Source organism: Dermochelys coriacea, chromosome 5 (assembly GCF_009764565.3).
Source record: "Dermochelys coriacea isolate rDerCor1 chromosome 5, rDerCor1.pri.v4, whole genome shotgun sequence".
Lineage (NCBI taxonomy): Eukaryota > Metazoa > Chordata > Testudines > Dermochelyidae > Dermochelys > Dermochelys coriacea.
In genome coordinates, this window is record NC_050072.1 from 21786586 (window position 1) to 21803620 (window position 17035).

The 17035-nt window shown below is 39.7% G+C and overlaps 1 protein-coding gene across 1 annotated transcript in view; it reads left to right on the forward strand.

Annotated features, from left to right (window-relative positions):
* The window catches only part of NEDD4L (NEDD4 like E3 ubiquitin protein ligase), a 366011-nt gene that overhangs the window by 296701 nt on the left and 52275 nt on the right, over window positions 1-17035 (forward strand). The window contains 4 exon segments of the mRNA XM_038403055.2: window positions 90-149; window positions 8509-8640; window positions 9180-9299; window positions 10727-10924. Coding sequence (XP_038258983.1) covers window positions 90-149; window positions 8509-8640; window positions 9180-9299; window positions 10727-10924 — 510 coding nt within the window.

The following is a 17035-nucleotide window of genomic DNA, read 5'->3' on the forward strand; positions in this document are numbered from 1 at the left end:
TGTGATTCCTTATTCCTGAAGATGTGAGCATAATCTATTACCTTCATCACTAAACATACTTATCTGTAACATTAATTATCATTTAACAGCAGAGTGGTCCATCTAGGAGAGCTCGTTCTTCAACTGTCACAGGTGGTGAGGAACCAACGGTAATAATACTCTTTATCAAACACTTTCTGTAAATGAAATATGGATTGGGTTTAGCATCTTTTATGATACTGGACATTTTTTCATACAGCAGCAGTGTATTGGTTTAAACTTTTCAGAAACCCTAGCTAAGTTTTAACTTTTGTTTTTCACCTTTTACCTTGAAATAATCTTTTCAAGTAGTATGATAATATCACAGTAATATTAGCATATTATAAAGATACAGATATAATGCAATTGATTTTTAAACAGAGTGACATTCTTGGTAAATACCATTGACTAGTGCTAAAAAACGGAAAGATATAGCACTTTATTTTTAAATGCAATACTAATTGCAATGTAGATTATACAAAGAGACCCTTAAAAATATAGCACTTACCATTTGTGCTGACTTAACACTAGACTTACTCAGTTTTATTCTTAGGCCTGGATCTTGCTTTAAGAACCATGCAGGCAGAGGGGTGTACCCAGGTAATTCTCAGTGTAGTATATGGTCTTTGTATACTACCAAGTTTTACTTTCCTTGTGTCATTAACTAGCCCAGTGCTGGATATTTGACTCTGAATGGTTCAAGAAAATATTTTACAGTGTTTAAATTGGAAGTTCGATATTCTGAAACCATTTTCCATAATGCATTGTAGTTTGTGAAGTTATTCCATACACTTACACTTACAATCTGATTAAATGTGAACCTAAAGCAAGTGGATTGTCCAATAATAAATATATTCAGCTTTTATAAATATATACGTGCGCCAATGAAAACCAGTTATATATATATATTTATTTGTATTGTGGAAGTAGCATGAGGCTCTAATTCAGGGATCAAGGCACCGTTGTGTAGAGCACTGCATATGTTCTTTATTGAACTTTAAGGAAATGTACTTTGTACCTTGAATTAAGTGTCAATACCTTTCACAAACGCAAATTCCCATCACAAATTTGATATCTGTGGAAAAACTGATTAATAACCACGTAAAGCAGACAAAATGTTCTGTATTAATTTCTAATGTAAATCCAGTCTTTTGTTGGCAGATAGTTCCATTAATTACACACGTTTTATACAATTTTATATTCCTCTACTAAAAATTGAATTCAGATTAGAGCTACTCTATGAATGCCTGGTCAGTAACGCCACTGTATTCCAAAATAGGCATGCTATGTTGGTGTGATAGCCAAATATATTGAGGCATGGTACAAGGAAATTCTTGTTGAATTTTTACATTCATATTGATTATGCATTTACCATGCCAATGTAGACCTTCAGTGTTTAGATAGCACATCAAAATTAATGCACAAAATATTAATGTACAGTGTAATGATACGAGATCTGTCTATTGTATTGCAGGGGACCTTGTTTTTCACTTAAGTCAATTACAGAAGATGAGCAAAATTTGATACATGATTATGTAAAGTGGGTGCTTCTTTGAATGTGTGTTGATATATATTTGTGTGTGTGTGTAAATACAAAATATTTTTTAATTGGATTGCTTTTAAGAGCTTTATTGAAAGTCTCAGAGGAAACTGAATACTTCTCCTTTAAATGTTTTACGGTAAAACTAGACTGGACAAAGAACTAGTTGTCACAAATGGCAAGAGGATGAACAAGATAATTTGCATAAATGTCTCCCATCTCTGATTTATCTTATGAAAGGAAACCAGTAAAGAAAATACAGTTTACCTTTGAGAATGCATAAAGTACTGATAAAGAGAACTGAAAGTTCTAATTTAATGTGTTTTAAATGGATTGCCTCTGAGTCTCTATTTTGGTTTGCAAAGCTCAGTTTATATTACAAAGGAATGCTGCCAATAACTGGATTCAGTTTATATGGCGTTAGGAGACAATAAAAAGGAAGAGACTTGTTGACATATGTGATCTTTAATGGTTCCACCTCTAGTGACTCTCTTATTTGTGACTCTGTCCTCATAGCTCCCTGTAAATCAAACCTGCTATTGGCAATATTCATTAATGGACTTAAAACATCCTTTTGGTTTTGTGTTGAATACAATATTTCTGATTAAAATCAAGTGATTTAAAAACTTCCTTGAAAGCCTCTGAGGTAGCCACTTTTAAAAAAAATGTATATTGTTGAGCATTTCAATAGCCTCTCAGTACAGTGAATGCATGTATTTGTATATAGTATCTGCAACCCTAGAACAGATGAACTCCTCACCTGTTGGATGAGAGTCATGTGACCTAAACCACTTTTGTTCTGACAAGCTAATCAATAGCTAAAACACCCCAAATCATGACCATTTAGGAAGTGACTGAATCAGGATTTCGAGCTGTTTCCGCCAGATTTGTTTAACTAATTCCTCTTCTCCTCCCCTTCTATTTCCTCCCTTTTCTTAAATAGATGGTCAACTTTCTACCCATTCTTTATTTTTCCTGGACTCCTGATATCTTCTTTGAACCATGGAGCCTGTTTTTCAGCTCAACCACATGAAGCATTTGCCTTTAAATGAAAGAATTCTCTTAGCATTGGCTACTGTAATAGTTCAAAGAAGAGTTCTGGAATTGATAGGGAATCTGATCAGAGGGTAAAGCAGATGAAGGAGCTACTGAATAATATGTTGTTGGAGTTTTAAATAAGGGAAACTAATGCACCTTGGATTTCATCAGTGATCTGTGGGTGACAGAGATACTGTGACCCACAGTGCGTTGTCATTCACTTTTTCAATCTCTGGGTCAATCGTTTTCCACTGTTCTGAACTTGCTTTACAATATCTATTTGATAACAGGGTAAATGTACAACACGAATTGCTGTTTTATAAGGCTACACAAAAAATAGGTTGCAGTGTAATTATGATGGTGAATCAGGCCTGAGAGGTTTGTGATGTTACTGAACACACAGGTATCTGTATCGCTAGGTAGCCTTACTTCAGGCCTCATGCAGCATATGATCCATGTGCAGAACCTGTAGGGCATCAGCCTTTAAATTATCTGGTGGGTCTTTTATCAAAAGTAACTGGAAATTGAGATGCCACAATTATTTTAACAAGAAGAATAAACTTTTAGAAAAGGAGTACTTGTGGCATTTCCAATGAAGTGAGCTGTAGCTCACGAAAGCTTATGCTCAAATAAATTTGTTAGTCTCTAAGGTGTGAGAGTCCGCTGTACTTTCAGCCACATTATTGTTGTGAATGACTTTCGTACCTGGTAATGAGATTTTTTTCCTCTTTAAATTGAACATAAATACTGTAGTGTTCTATACATAAGAAGCCAGTAGAGATATTTCCTGTAAGACATTTCCATTTCCATCATTTAAGCAATTACTCCATGTGTTTTTCTAGCAGTGAAACCTCATGGGTTCTGGTGCATTAAGCTGCTTCCATGAAACACCCTACTAATGCCTCTTCGTTATAGTTTTCCAGTTATCATGTGTGGCATTTTAGTTTTAAAATACTGTTTACAGTTTCAGTTTTATATGGAAAGTTGAAGATTTTTAAAATACCATAACAGATAGTAATATTCAATAAAGTCAGTTACACAAAAAGCATTTCCACCATGTAAGGGAAATTACATGTTATATCAAGGTATAAAATGCAAAATATATTTGGTAAGATTCACATACAGATAACCAGGACTGAATTAGAACAGAGGGGATACACGTTTCTGAATTTCAAAAGTGATGCATGTAAGCTCCTGAATGTTCCTCAGTTTTAACCAGGGTGGAAACAATTCACCAGTTTTGTAGGATAAGAGTAACACTTTATGATGGTGGTGCATTTTTAAACTAAATACAGCAAGCAGCAGTTAATATTAACATGTTGGTTTGCCTCCTGTTAAGAATTATCTTACCCATTCCTCAGTGCAGATGGTAGTCTTTTGTTAGACTTAATCAGGTGGCATACTTTCCAAAAATAGAAGATCTGTGTCTGCCTAAAAAGAATCAGGTTCCACCTGTGCTAAGATGCTCGGTAATTTTCAGGCTAATTTATTCCAAAAAATTGGTTGGCTTTATTTATAGATCTGTGTTGAGATAGTCTTCAAAGAATGTTTTTGGGTTTCTAATGTACATTACCTCTCTCTTACATTCAGACTTCTTCCCTTTTTATGAGAGCTCAATATTTATAGAACCTCCTGGATGACTCTCCATCATCATTAACTACATGAGAGCATATACTCTCAGCCTCTTCTCCAGACTGTAATATCTTTGCGAGATCAAGCCCCTGATACGTACATCTTGAAAAAGTGCTGACAGCCCTCAATTCCCACTAACCTCAGTGGGAATTTAAAGCTACTCAGGACCTCACGGGAGTGTCCAGTACCTTGCAGAATTGAGCCTTATTTGAACTACTAGGATTTAAAACTCATGGACAAAGTGTCCCTCCTGATACCTGAGGCCAGGGGGGAGGACATGTGACCACCCCATGTATTGCTACTGGGAGGGACTTTCAGCCCCACCTCCCTGGGCCAGGGCAGCCAATCCCACTGGCTCCTGCGAGGCTCGGGCCACATGGGCAGAGAGCACGTGCCTTTGGGCATGGCTGGGGCCAGCCCGGCCCAGAGAGGCTCAAAGCACCAATGTCTTCCCAAAGCTCATGGACACCTCAGCAGGGGCGGCGTGAAGAATGCCCCTACCCCTGGCAGACGCCAGGGAACCTGCTCTCCCCGCCGCACCAGAGTTACCTGTGGGGAGGATGGGGGCTCTGTCGTCATAGATTCATAGATACTAAGGTCAGAAGGGACCATTCTGATCATCTAGTCCGACCTCCTGCACAGCGCAGGCCACAGAATCTCACCCACCCACTCCTATGAAAAACCTCACCTATGTCTGAGCTATTGAAGTCCTTAAATCATGGTTTAAAGACTTCAAGGAGCAGAGAAGCCTCCCTCAAGTCAACCATGCCCCATGCTACAGAGGAAGGCGAAAAACCTCCAGGGTCTCTCCAATCTGCCTGGAGGAAAATTCCTTCCTGACCCCAAATATGGCAATCAGCTAAACCCTGAGCATACGGGCAAGATTCACCAGCCAGATACTACAGAAAATTCTTTCCTGGGTAACTCAGATCCCATCCATCTAATATCCCATCTCAGGGGATTAGTCCTATTTACCCTGAATATTTAAAGATCAATTACTTACCAAAATTCCATTATCCCATCATACCATCTCCTGCTGCGCCTCCCCGCAACACAGTTTCCGGCTCGCTTGGCTTCTCTCCCTAGCAGCCGGGCCCAGATGGGGAGAGGAGGCGGCAGGAAGGAGCCACTTCTGAGGGTGGCTGCTCTGGGTCGCTGCCTCTGTGCAGCATGGCAGCTGCCTGAGAGAGAGCCCACCTGGGGAGGTGGCAGCCCGCCCCCTCCACTCCCTGCCAAAACCCGGCTGCCAGGGATAGGGGGGCCGAGTGAGACGGAAACATGATTGGCAGGGAGTGGGGGGTGCTCCAGGTTCTTGCAGGCAGCCACCGTACTGCATAGAGGAGCGACCCGGAGCAGGCACCCTCAGCTGGCATGAGAAGCAGCTCCATCCTGCCCCTTCTGCTCTCTGCCTGGGCCTAGCTGCCAGAGACAGGGGCCGAACGTGCCGGGGGCAGGCGCAATGGGAGAGGGACAGAGCCCTGGTCTTTCCCCTCTCCTTCTCCCCCCACCTTCTGGCAGGCTGAGCAGAAATCTGGGACGGGCACATGACCCTGCATGCCCCCCTACGTGTCGCCTATATGCCCATGAAAACATGCTGTTGGTACATCCTTGCTTACTGATTGATACCCTGAGATCAGGTATTGGTATAAGAAATACTCCCTGGTACTGAGGTATCAGTATATGAAAAGTAGTTCAGAGCAGAATTTCAGAGGTGCTGGTCCTTGCTTCCTGAGGTTACTGATGTGCTGAAGGACATCATGTTCCTCTCCTCAGCTTTCCCATGATAACACTCACCTCTGATTTCCACCATTATTTCTTGCTACTGGCAAAAGCATCAGAACAAGAACTGGCTGTAATGTAAATGGAATCTCAGTAGTTTAAAGAAAGTGCTGCTTTTTACACAATAAGTAAGGAAGATTGCACTCTGAGAACCAGCAGAAAATTCCCCCTCCTCCCCCCGAACAATACTTTAGTCCTCATGTTTTCTTGCTACTTTCTTTAGTTGCGTACCTTTTCCATGGCTTACTTGAAATTGCAACATCACACCCTATGCTGTTCAACAAAAATGAGATCTTTATAGTCTGATTTCTTTATAGTCTAGATTTCTATAGTCTGTCTAAATATGGAGCAAGAGCATGACAAGCTTGTCAAATCTGTTCTTTCCCTTTTTGCTTAACATCTGAAAAGAATGTCAAAGATGTAAGAAATGTATATGGACCTTTGGCTTGTGTGCTGGGTAATTGCCTTAAATGTCTGGCTTCATTGCACAATGTGAATGAGCATTGGAGGAATCTCTCCTCTGAGTCTAGAGTAAGGGTAACTGAGTTTTTCAGCTTACTTCAATTATTTGCAGCAACTGCAGGTTGTCAGACAGTGGCAAGACTTTACAATCCTTTTCTTCTGTTTGTGTTTTTGTTTTGATGTTTTAATGTGGCTCCTTTTAGAAACAGGCTTGTCTCATCTTCTCTTATCCAAACAGGCTTTTAAAGAGCTCTTAAATTTTCTCTTGCATACAGCAGACAGGGTTTCTTCTCTCCCCCCAAGCAGTGTTAAAAGAGACACAATGGCTATTTGCAGCTTGTACATGAGCATAGATTCTTTCTCTGGTTCAGCTGTCAGGCCGATTTCTTCCAAATTCATATACTGGCACTTCAACACTACTACACTCAATGTGAAACTCACAGGTTATGAACAAAATCAGTTTAACTGCTTAAATACAGACATTCTCCCTACCCACCTTGCTGTGCTTCCACGTTAGATAAAATGCTGGCACTGCTCGTCTGCCTTAACATCAATATTTTTATTTTGACTTCTGTGAGACGAAGTTATTTGTCCTTTTATATCTATAAGAGAATGTCACACCTATTGTTTCAGTCCACAAGGAAAGACGTTCTAAAAAGCAGATTACAGTAAGAAGGAGCCTTAATACACTTTCTTATAGCTAGAAAGCTGCCTACTTTTAAGGGGATTAGTCGTATTGATGCTAAAATAAAGCATTACACAGAACCTGACAAGACAATTAAGCTTAGGCACTTGCTTTCTCTTGCCGGGTCTTCTGATAGAGGCATTTGATTTCATCATTCTCCTTCCAATCAAAACTTTATCATAAGAAAGAAGAGACTCCAGAATTTAAAGATTCTCTCAATAATCTAGGCTTATTGAAAGGCTACTGCTGGCTCCCTGCAAGTTCTTCAGGTCTCTCACCACATACCTGGGGATTAATTAGACGCCAGAAGCTTGTCCAACAAAATGTAAAAGGTCTTTTCAGCAGAAAAGTCTTCTGAAAATAATGAACCCAGAACAAATTTATTAAGGGCCAGATGCTCATTGGATTTGCACCAATTTACAGCAGCTAAGTATCTATCTGTGATGAGGCGCACCCTCACCACTTCTCTGGCACCTCCTTCTGGTCACTCTGGGAATTAGCTCTTGAGGCTGGTCTTTCTTGCACCACCGTTATCTGTATGTTGACACATTTTACGTTCATGTCCTCCTTTTCCATTGCTTGCTAATAATTTCCCTGTACTAAGGGAGTTGTGGAAGAAATGCCTTTTCCTATCCTGATGACACACACATCACTTTGTATTTTGGGGGGAGGTTGCAGGACAGCGCGACCATGTCTTTATCTATAAGGTGGATAGTGAATCTCAGAAAATTTAAGCAGGACTTCCAGCCCTGAATCTATTTGCATTCTTTCTTAGCATTTACAAACTGTTGCCTGAACAATAACGAATTAATCTATACTACACCCTATGAGGTAGGTTGTTTATTCCCTCCATTTTACAGAGGTGAAAACTGTGATTGACCTAAGGCTGCTTACCCAGTCCATGGGAGAGCCCAAGTGAGAATTTAGGATTTCTAGACTTTTCCTTTAGGCTACATGGCCTCGCTAGCAATGATTCATGTATAGCAACTTTAGTGAATAAATACTACCTCTAACAAAGGGGAAACAGTGAAAGCAGTTCCTATCATAATGTGTAGTCTCCTGTTTCTTTTGTAGCTCCTTTAGTTTCATGACATGGAAGCTGAGCTGTTTTCTGAACAAAGCGCCTGTAGCTATGCAAATATGAACCAGACTACCTGCATGTGGAAGGAAGGAGGGTGTTGGGTCAGATATATGAGAAAGAGAGCCTGTGTTAGAGAGAAATTTGAAGACACGCATTTCCAAATTTTCCACTGTATTTGATTGAAAGAATGGCATAAGTAGACTTCTTCTGAAGATAATTAATTTTTTTCAAGCTACCACAAAATAATGATACATAATTTTTTTGCGTAAACAGCCATCAGTGGCCTATGTACATACTACACCAGGCTTACCTTCAGGCTGGGAAGAAAGGAAAGATGCTAAGGGACGTACATATTATGTCAATCATAACAATCGAACCACAACTTGGACTCGGCCCATTATGCAGGTATGCAGTTTGCTGTTGAAATTAAACAATACAACAGAATGCTTAAAATGTGTTGGGCCTAGTTCCATCTGAAAAGCTGATTTAAGGTTCTTAAACAGAAACAATCTATGCAGTGCATTGGCAATTTAGAATAAAGTTATTACATTTAACCAGGAAGATTTACAGTGATGAAGATTATTTTTGCTAAATTTCTGTTAGGGCCAGAATAAAGATATAAATTGAGTTTATAACCACAGTGGTGAGAAATGAGAGAGACAATAAATATATTCAGGGACAAATTTCAGAATCAAATTCAAAATGAGGATTTTAATCTGTGTACTAATAAAGCCATTTATAGTAGTTTGTTCTTGCCTAAGCAGTTGTTCATTATTTAAAGCATGAATCATTTTTAATTCCATTGACCGTGCTTTTTGAAATAATATATCTAAAGCTTATTTAGAAAAAGATTAACAGAGTACTTATGGCTTTTTTTTAAACAGCCTAACTGCAGATAAACATGATCTTGACACTTAGCTAACTTGTTTTTGCCCCTGAAATAGCTTGCAGAAGATGGTGCAGTTGGGTCAGCAGCAAACAGTAACAACCATCTAAGTGAGCCTCAGATAAGACGGCCTCGTAGCCTTAGTTCACCCACAGTAACTTTATCTGCTCCACTTGAGGTAAGAAATCCTGTCTCGTCTAACAAAGATCACTTCTGTCCTGACTTCTCATTCTTTCTGTTGTGTTTGACCTTTTATTTTCATTCCAGTTTTGCAGCCAATGCATTCTTCTCTCCTGATCTGTTAGCTTTGCCTCATGATGATGATATTTTCTTCTGAAGTTTTTTTCACGTGCATCTTCATTTTGTACAGTAACATTGCCTAGTTCGTCTTACTCAACTCTCACGCTCATTGCTGGGTATGGGGAATATTCTTTCTCCTATAGTTACCTTTGCTATCATTGGTTTGTTTCATTTGTGTGAAACTGGACTCAGAGCAGGTGAATCTCCTTGTAGAAGTGGCATCTGAAATATGCAAAAATATTCTTGACTACTGTATAATAGATACTTAACTTTGAAAGTGGAACCAAATTTACCAGAATGGTAGTTTTTAATCCATACCTGTATTATGAATTCTGAAGAAAAACTGATTCATATACTTAATATTGAAATCCAAGATTTATAAGTATCTGAATTATAAATTGTGTAAGATAATAGAGGTAAATGTAAAAATATTTGATTTCAAATCATGCTTCAGTATCTACTTATTTGTGCCATTTACTGAGCTGTAAATATAACATTAAAATATAATCAGTGTTACTCAGCAAGTCAATAAGCAAAGTTAAAACTAAGCAGTTACTGTAATAGGTAAAACTTAAGTGCCCAGGTCCCATTTTCAGAAGTGGCTTGATTTCACTGGGAGTTAAATGTGTATGTGTTAAATGTGTAGATTTTGAAAATCTACTAGGTGCCTATCTCTATCAATAGGTGCCTAAATACCTTTAGAAGTCTGGCTGTTAGGTTTTGTAGTCTCGTTGAAAGTCAATGAAATGGAGGCACTTTTGAAAATTTTATCCACTATCTGTAGTTACACACTGGTCTGAATAGTTTGAACTTCCCTTTTATTTTAGGAACTTGCTTAATGCCTATTTTAAACATTTTGGTTGGTGAAATCAGTTCCTAATTGATGAAAAATGCATTTGAAGTATCTTACACTGCCTTCTATTCAGCTATACTTTTTTGCTTTAAAATGTTTGTCACATACAGTGCCATGCATACAGCAAAGTAATGCTTCTATTTTTCTACATAAAATTGATTTTTGGTATTTATAAAGAGGAAGTAGAGAAAGGCATCTAAGATGTGAGCTACAATAGCCCTATTTTGGGGAGAGGAAAGTGATAAAACACCATGGCCTTCGCAATGAAAGCATATTATGTAACAAGGAGCAGCCAATTTTAAAATAAATTAGTGATTGAGATAGCGATACCCCTTGTTCCTGTAAATTGTATCCCCGTTGAAAATGTGTTCAGCTGATGATACCAAGTGTCATTCATAATATATAATATAAAATGATATTTGTGGAGTCTTAATGTTGCTCATTTTCCACAGGGTGCCAAGGACTCTCCTGTGCGCAGAGCTGTCAAGGACACTCTTTCCAACCCACAGTCTCCACAGCCATCACCCTATACTTCTCCTAAGCCCCAGCACAAAATGACACAGAGCTTCTTGCCACCTGGTTGGGAGATGAGAATAGCTCCAAACGGCAGGCCCTTCTTCATTGATCATAATACTAAGACTACCACATGGGTAAGATGAACTCTGGCTTATAAAATTTTAAATCTGTTGGTGTTTTCTGGATATTTTTACCTTGTTATTTTTGTCTTCCCTTTTGTATACCCTCCTTGCTCTTGTTCTGTGTACTCATAGGCACCGACTCCAGGGATTGCTGGGCTGGAGCACCCATGGGGAAAAATTAGTGGGTACTCTGCACCCACCAGCAACCAAGCTTCCCCACTCCCCCCCCTCCCCTGCCAAGCACACCACGTCCCCGCTGCTCCGCCTACCTCCCAGAGCTTCCCATCACCAAACAGCTGTTTGGCAATGCTTAGGACTTTCCAGGATGGAGGGGGGAGGAGTGGGGACATGGTGCACTCAGGGGAAGAGGCGGGGCAGGGGTGGAGACTTGGGGGCAGGAAGGAAGCAGGGACTTTGGGGAACTTTGGGGAAGGGGTGGATTGGGGGCTGGGCAAGGGCGGTGCAGAGGTGGGGTCAAGTACCCACCGGGAACAGTGGAAGTCAGCGCCTATGTTATGTTTTGTCTTTAGTTAAATTGTAAGTTCATCATGCAGGAACCTTGTCTGCTTAAGAGTTTGTACAGCACTTAGCACAATTGGGCCATGAATGTGACTGCAGCCTGTGGGCACTGCTGTAATACCAAGATTTAACAGATTTAACCTAACAAATTAACATCCTGAAGTGGCTGTTGTAGTACCTGCTGTTAGAGGATTTACACATCTTTTTCTAGTATGTCTTTGCCTTTTATATACTGTACAATACACCGTATATTTGACAAACCGGTGGACATGACCATCATTTTGAACAGATATTTTATTTAGGCTTAAATTTTAAAATCCTGAGGGAGATTTAGAACAACCCAGAGTTTTAACCAAGAGTGTTGTCTTAGCCCAATCTAAAGCTACTGTCCATCTGCAAAATTTGAGTGAGTTCTGGATTTCAAAGGCACACACTCTTCCTAAGTATTTTGGATCCACTGTTTAGGTTTGAGGCTCTCTCATAATTTTAATAAATTTCATTGTGCCTTTCACTGCTCTCATATTAAAATGATTATAATAAATGTTCTTCAGTCATCACGAATCTACTATGTTATCTGCCTTGCATCAGTATTCTGCATTTTTCTTTAATTTTTTATTGTGTACTATGTTAGAAAAAATGAGAAGCTAAATTATTTTTTAAAAAGTTAATGGAGAATCAAGGGACTCAACTGCCTTTTTTTGCTTTGTGAGAATAATGTTCTTGGCAGTTCTCCATCCTTAATTTATCTGGTTATGTGTATACATTGCATACTTGGAACTATGCATGATATATACCAGGGGTGGGCAAACTATTTTGCCTGAGGGCCACATCGGGGTTGCAAAACTGTATGGAGGGCCAGGTAGGGAAGGCTGTGCCTCCCCAAACAGCCTGGCCCCCACCCCCTATCCACCCCCTCCCACTGACTGCTCCCCTCAGAACCCCCGACCCATCCAATCGCTCCTGCTCCTTGTCTCCTGACTGTTCCCTCCCCACCCCTAACCGCCCCCCACAGGGACTCCACCCCAACCAACCCCACCCTGCTCCTGACTGCCCCACCCCCTATCCACACCCCCACCCCCTGACAGGCCCCCTGGGGCTCCCATGCCTATCCAATCTCCCCTGTTCCTCATCCCCTGACCACCCCCTGAGAACCTCCGCTCCATCCAACCGCTCCCTGTCCCCTGACCACATCTCCCCGCAACCTTCACCCCATCCAACGGTCCCCTGCTCCCTGTCCCCTGACTGCCCCCCGAGACCCTCTGCCCCTTATCCAAACCATCCCCCCTGCTCCCCACCCCCTTACCATGCCACTCACAGCAGCAGGAGCTTGCAGCCCCGCTGCCCAACAGGAGCAGCGAGCCAGTGCACTGGTGGCACAGCAAGCTGAGACTGGGGGGGGAGGGGGAACAGCAGGGGAGGGGTCGGGGGCTAGCTTCCCCGGCCGGGAGCTCAAGAGCCGGGCAGGACAGTCCCACGAGCCGGATGTGGCCCACAGGCCGTACTTTGTCCACCTCTGATATATACTGTCTGCTGCAGAATTTAGGCATCCTTAAGGACAGAGTATCAGCCTGGAATTTTAACTTTGAACTTCCTTACCTAATTCTGTTAGCTGGATCCTTGATTTTACTTCCATGTCGGTCTATGTGGTTCATTGTAAATTTTGTTCTTAGAATAATGTTTTCTTTACCCTACAATGACTTTGTGAGTTTTGGATTGGGAGTTAGCTGGCTCCCTTGTAGCCATGTTTCTTAGACTGATGTTTGTTGCTGTCGGAACACATCATTATCACTCTCTACTCTAGAAGCACATTGGATTATACAAAAAGAAAAGGAGTACTTGTGGCACCTTAGAGACTAACAAATTTATTTGAGCATAAGCTTTCGTGAGCTACAGCTCACTTCATCGGATGCATTCCTTTCATGAAGTTGATAGATTTCCACTCCATACGGCTAAATTCAGTGCCTTGCATAATGACAGGTTTCAGAGGTGCAGCCATGTTAGTCTGTATTCGCAAAAAGAAAAGGAGTACATGCATCTGATGAAGTGAGCTGTAGCTCATGAAAGCTTATGCTCAAATAAATTTGTTAGTCTCTAAGGTGCCACAAGTACTCCTTTTCTTTTTGCGAATACAGACTAACACGGCTGCTACTCTGAAACCTTGGATTATACAATCACCCATTTTTATTATAGTGTTATTGTTCAAAATACTTACACTTTAATGATCTATTTTGTTTTCATACTTACAACTTGACCATAAAAATTTACATGACTCATAGTTTTGTGTGTACTGACTCAGCTGGGACACACATATTTTTCCCCTTTAAAAACACTCACTATTTGAATTACATAAAACTGTTTTGAGATACCTGTATTTGTGCGTGTAGAAGTCAAAATCAGTTTAATCTTAAACAATAGAAATTTTGGAATATGTTTGTATCTATATATTAATATCTGGGGGGAGATTTTCAAAGGTTCAAATGACAAGTGCCTAGTTCCCATTCATTTTCAATGGGATTTGGGCACCTAACTCCATTCGTGCTTTTAAAAAATCCTCCATAATCATTATAGAACTGTAATCTCAGATCCAGGAACTGTCTGAACATTGTCCTTGAGCTCTCATTAGCACTTGCACTGAATTCACCAAAGTGCTTAAGGGTGTTTTTAATTCCCATTGACTTCAGTAAAACTTAAGCACAGATTAAAATTAGTCTCTTATTTAAGTGCTTTTCTGAATAAGAATATGATTGATTATTCACATGAATCATAGCCTAATAAATAACAATAATAATAATGTCTAATATCTTATTGTTCTGAGAATTACGTAAATAGCTGAGATGTCATATTGAAGTTTAAAAATAGTTCTAATATGATGCCTGATGTTGAATAGGAAGGTACTTTTAAAAAATTATACCAGTTCTCCATATGTCAGAGTGATTATTGTGGGTATGTCTACATTGCAAAAAAAAAAAAAAAAAACCCAACCCATAAACCTGTGGCAGCAAGTCTCAGACCCCGGTCAACTGACTCAGGCTCAAGCTATTAGGCAAAAATAGCAGTGTGGATGTTCCCACTTGGACTGAGACACCCACACCTCTCACTAGGTTTCAGAGTCTGAGCGCCAGTCTCAGCGGAAACATCCACACTGTTATTGTTAGTGCTGTAGTATGATCCCAAGTTAGTTGACCCAAGCTTTGGGACTCGGTGCCACAGAGTTTTTGCAGTGTAGGCATACCCTGAGTTAACTATCTCTGTTTATAAATATTGTCTAATTATTGGTTGGTCTATAATGTCTTCAGAGGTTCAGTAAATTAATTTTAAATTTAACAATTATGTATTTACAAAATAAATTAGAACATTGTCAATTTATTTTGGCAATCATTTCTTTTTAAATAATTTCCTTTCTAATGGAATTTAACATTCAAAGAAAACTCAGGTAAGACTCAATATGAATTAAGAGTCCATCAGTTTGGATTTTTAGCCTTAGATCTGAATTTGCTAACTTTTGTCGTTTTCATAGAATCATAGAATATCAGGGTTGAAAGGGACTTCAAGAGGTCATCTAGTCCAACCCCCTGCTCAAAGCAGGACCAATCCCCTGCTTTAATTAGTTACACTATATGTCACTGACAAAGAGTCTATGTGATTTAATTCTAACACTTGTACGGTTTCACTGTGACTTCAAATCCTCATATTGAATTTGGAACTCTAGAAATAGAGGGTGAATGTGTAAAAATTGAATGGATTAGCATATGGAGCCACTGTGCCTTGTCAATCCAAGCTATGACTTTAGTAATTTGAGCTAGCTTAGTAATGAAATACTCTAGCTTTTCCACATCATCACTGCAATGTAATTGCTGCTGGTTGGATTTAGTTTTAAATACCGTGCACTTTTATTTGTTATATGTCATGCTGATGCCAAGTAATCACTATCTACATTGGAAGCCTCTAATGATGACTCTTAGTTTAAATGCTGCAGTATTTGGGTAAATCCAGGTAAGCCCAAATATTTTTGTATCTTTGTTTTCCATGGGTTTTTGTTTTATTTAGATTGTTTATTGTATTTTATTTGTACTGTTTGGATCCGGGCAGCCATTAATTTAATGTCTGTACAGTGATATGAACATAAGAAGCTCTTCTTCCTCTTCCTCTTTTTTTTTCCAAAATAAGTGAGAGATATGGCCTTCTCCTGCCTGATCGGTTAGTTTTTCTCTCTAAATTTATAAAAAACCAGAAAGGTGCATATTTTGCTCGAAACCCTCCATTAGTTATTTAAATTATAATTGATTATAGACAGAGAGAATCTAGCAGTCATCCCACGTGATGCAACAATCACTAAATAAACCATACAGTGCAGAAAACAGAAATACTCCACTGTTCCTGAACATCAACTGCCAAGCAGTATCCCCCTCCCTAAAAGCTTGTGTAAAAACGATGAGCCTTTCTTTTTGTTTCCTGAAGGTTAATAGATTCAGTCTGTCTCAAACAATGAAGAGGGTACATTCCAAAGGATGAGGGCCTTCTTGGAGAATGCCCTGCTCCCAGAAGACTTCCTAGACATCCAGAAAATGAAATATCCGGGGGGGAGAGATCCTGCATCATCATGGCTCCCTTTGCCATTAAAAATGCCACTGGAAAAACACAAACCTGAATACAATACTTGAAACCCACACAAATATTAGAAACTATAAATCTTAACATGACCAAACTGCTTTCTCAGCTTGTTGATAATTGGTGAGCGTTCCTGGACTTGGTTAGCTGTGCTGTAAAGTAATGACTATTTTAAAAATTCTGTACCAGGAACTACAAGTTAGTGTGTTTACAAATTCAGTAAATAGGGACCTGTGATACCATTGTGGTCTGCATCTGGAATAAAGAATTGAAACTGGTTTCATCATGAAGTGGCAAATGGTGAAGTTAAGGTTGTATTTTGCCAGGGGAAAAAGAAGGCACTACAGAAAGATATGTTTTTCCTTCTCTTTCCTGCTTTTTAAATAATGCAGAACTGAACAGCTATTATCCTGTTAGCAACTGTAACAAAAAATACTACGATGAGGAAAAAAATGAGATGAAAAGAAAATACACTCCCATACCTGGCCTTTGACATGACTTGCAAATATGTACCAATTCAAAAATAATATGAAAAACTCTTGGCCAAAATTGTCACCTCCTTCTACCAGAAAATGTTCTGATGCCATAGTAATGGGTACAGTGTAAAAGCTGAGACGCATACAGTTTTCTTAGTTTTGAGTTGGCCAAGTGCAAAACTTTTAAAAAGGAATGTACCGTAGGGCTAATCATCTCTTGCCTTCATAATAGTCTTAAAAAAAAAAAACCCTTCTTCCATTTTTATATGAGTATGTGCATTATATGGACTTTGACTTGCTTTCATAAGGAAGTTTCCCATGGTAACTTTCTGTCTAGATTTTTAGTGCAGCAAGGGAGATGACAGTGTGCATAACCCTAGGAGAAAAGAAAGATGCCAGCATGCTATGACAAAATCAAGAATGGACAACAATGACAAACGGACACAAGGTGTAGAATCCCAAACACATTGTGAATCCCAGTCTGATTTATTGTATGTAACTCTCATAGCTGCCTGAAGGT